This window comes from Coregonus clupeaformis, chromosome 27 (assembly GCF_020615455.1).
Source record: "Coregonus clupeaformis isolate EN_2021a chromosome 27, ASM2061545v1, whole genome shotgun sequence".
Taxonomy (NCBI): Eukaryota; Metazoa; Chordata; class Actinopteri; order Salmoniformes; family Salmonidae; genus Coregonus; species Coregonus clupeaformis.
The window spans coordinates 38,310,440-38,312,730 of record NC_059218.1 but is presented as its reverse complement, the minus strand read 5'-3'; the positions used below and the strand labels follow the sequence as shown (position 1 = coordinate 38,312,730).

The following is a 2,291-nucleotide window of genomic DNA, read 5'->3' as shown; positions in this document are numbered from 1 at the left end:
AACCCTGGCGTTGCAAACGCCATGCTCTACCAGCTGAGCTCCACGGTGAGTCGTTTATCATTTTATTTTCTCCTTTTTATGAATGATGTCTCAAGTTAATATTCTGTTAACGTTTCCACACCGTGTTGTACAGTTGATAGTACGAATGAAGTCAGTGCGCAACAGCTCTGTCTGCGCGAATCCAGTGTCTGTGTGTGCGCTCCCAGTGTCTATGTTTGCGCTCCCAGTGGTGCGCAAGTGTAAACCATTTGACACAGAGCCATGAGTATGTCACTAAGAAATATTCTTTATTTAAGTATTCACATTTTTAAATAAATAAATATTTTCAAATACACTGAAGATATAATAACAGTTTGATAAGCTATTAGTGATGTGACATTGTGAGGATAATTTTTTCGTCCCGCACACAATCCATATCCGTCACATTTCCATCCAAATAATGTGCTTAAAGCCAGTAATCACCATTATACAAAATACAGCTATTGTTTTACAAAAATAATACTAACAAATGTTGCTATTCATTTGGGCATATCATAAAACCGATATTCACCTGTCTAGCTGTAATAGAATCCATTTGGATTGGCAACAACGAATGGACCGTTTTCAGAAAAAAAACTACATACAAAACGTACAACATTTATACAATTATACAACATTCCAGGGAAATTCCCTGTTTATATATTTTCTTCTCTTCCTATGTACAGGTGACTGAACAAGATAAGAACAGTCGACTTTTTGGCTGCATTCAGAATTCCACAGGTGCTATGAGGACCAATTGTCTCTGTTGAAGTTCAGGGGATATTCAGGGGGAGACGGACAGGTCTCCATCATCCTCTTTCCCTGATGAGGAGGGAGACATGGGCATGTCCTCTTCCTCCTCCGAGCACCGTGCAGATGACAGGGACGAGCACTTGCAACTGTGTGAGCCGGTTCTGTGCGCGCCGCTCTTCCCCTCCTTCTTGTGTTTGACTCTGCGGTTCTGGAACCAGATCTTGACCTGCTTCTCTGACAGGTTTAGATACGTGGCTATCTCAATGCGCCGAAGTCTGGAGAGGTACATGTTGGAAGTGAACTCTCTCTCCAACTCCAAAAGTTGCGTGCTGGTAAAGGCTGTGCGCATGCGCTTGCTGCTCTGAAGTTGGCTGTTGTTGTTTTCTGTAAAAGCAAAAAAATACACATTTAATTAAGTTATCCCAAATGCACAATAAAACACCAGAGTAAATGTTTATTGAGCTGATAAAGCTAATTCTGTGTAAAAGTATCAGTTGTGCATTCAATATGTTTTACTCACCGATGGAGATGCAGTGGAACTGTCGTGGGTCTGGAACCGAATAGGTTGCTTGATATATCCCCGGACCGTGGTTGAGGTTGACGCCGGCGGAGGACGCGTGGTGCCTCGATAGTGCAGAATGGCAGTACTGGGAGCCGAAGGTAGGGAAGGATGCCTTGAGGAGTGGCAAGGTCGGTGGAGACGGGTGGAGCTGGGATATGCATAGCGGACAGAAGCATAGCAAGCCAGCCTTCCGTGAGTGGCAAGAGCCTGCGGACAGCCCATGGAGGGGGTGAGACGGGTGCATAGCGTAAGGAAATAAAGGTGGATTGTTTTCCCTCCCTTTATCATTTGCCTCCCTCAAAATCAACGAATCCACAAGAAAGGACCTCGGCATCTTTGCAAACTTGCTGCTCAGTACTTGGTCAACTTTTTCAGTCAGCGCCTCGTCTCGTTATGAACTGCTTGCTTCGCGGGTGGACAGCGGAGTGGTGCTGAAAGGACACTGACGCTCTTTAAATAGTTGTAGTCCAGGTTCGGCCATGTGACGGTTACGCCGTGAGCGTCTAAGAGCTCTCAATAGGGTTTTGTGCCTTTTCTCTTGGCATTCACACTGCACGCTTCCCCATTATTTCACTTGTTAACTAAATGAACTGCATAATGTGGTCTATTCTTGTCAGCCCCACCCACGCCGCAAGAGGCGGCACTAACCCTTCTCCATTTTAGCTTCGCTCTTATTTATTATATTACGTTTTAATATCTATAATTTGAGAAATAAACATTTTGGCAATGTACTGGGGTAGCCTATTCTACTGGTCTTTCTGTTTTCAATAAATCGACTCATTTATGGAACACCACCAGAACTTATCCAATAGGCCTACACTTTCCTCATAATTTAACAACAGAGAATGTGTTTAACTCGATCAATCCATGAGTGAAAGTTGGCGAGTTGAGTGGTATTTGCTCTGCAATGTTTACGTTGAATAGGGTACACGTTTATATTTTCTGTAATCCAAGCATA

At 43.6% G+C, this 2,291-nt stretch overlaps 1 protein-coding gene across 1 annotated transcript; it reads right to left on the bottom strand.

Annotated features, from left to right (window-relative positions):
* Positions 1–277: 277 nt before the first annotated feature.
* Positions 278–1,778, bottom strand: LOC121541248 (GS homeobox 1-like). The gene is made up of 2 exons (XM_041850229.2): positions 1,292–1,778; positions 278–1,155 (listed from the first exon to the last, which is right to left on the bottom strand). The coding sequence occupies exons 1-2, from the start codon at positions 1,665–1,667 to the stop codon at positions 803–805; spliced, it is 729 nt and encodes a 242-aa protein (XP_041706163.1). The 5' UTR covers positions 1,668–1,778; the 3' UTR covers positions 278–802.
* Between the last annotated feature and the right edge of the window lie 513 nt (positions 1,779–2,291).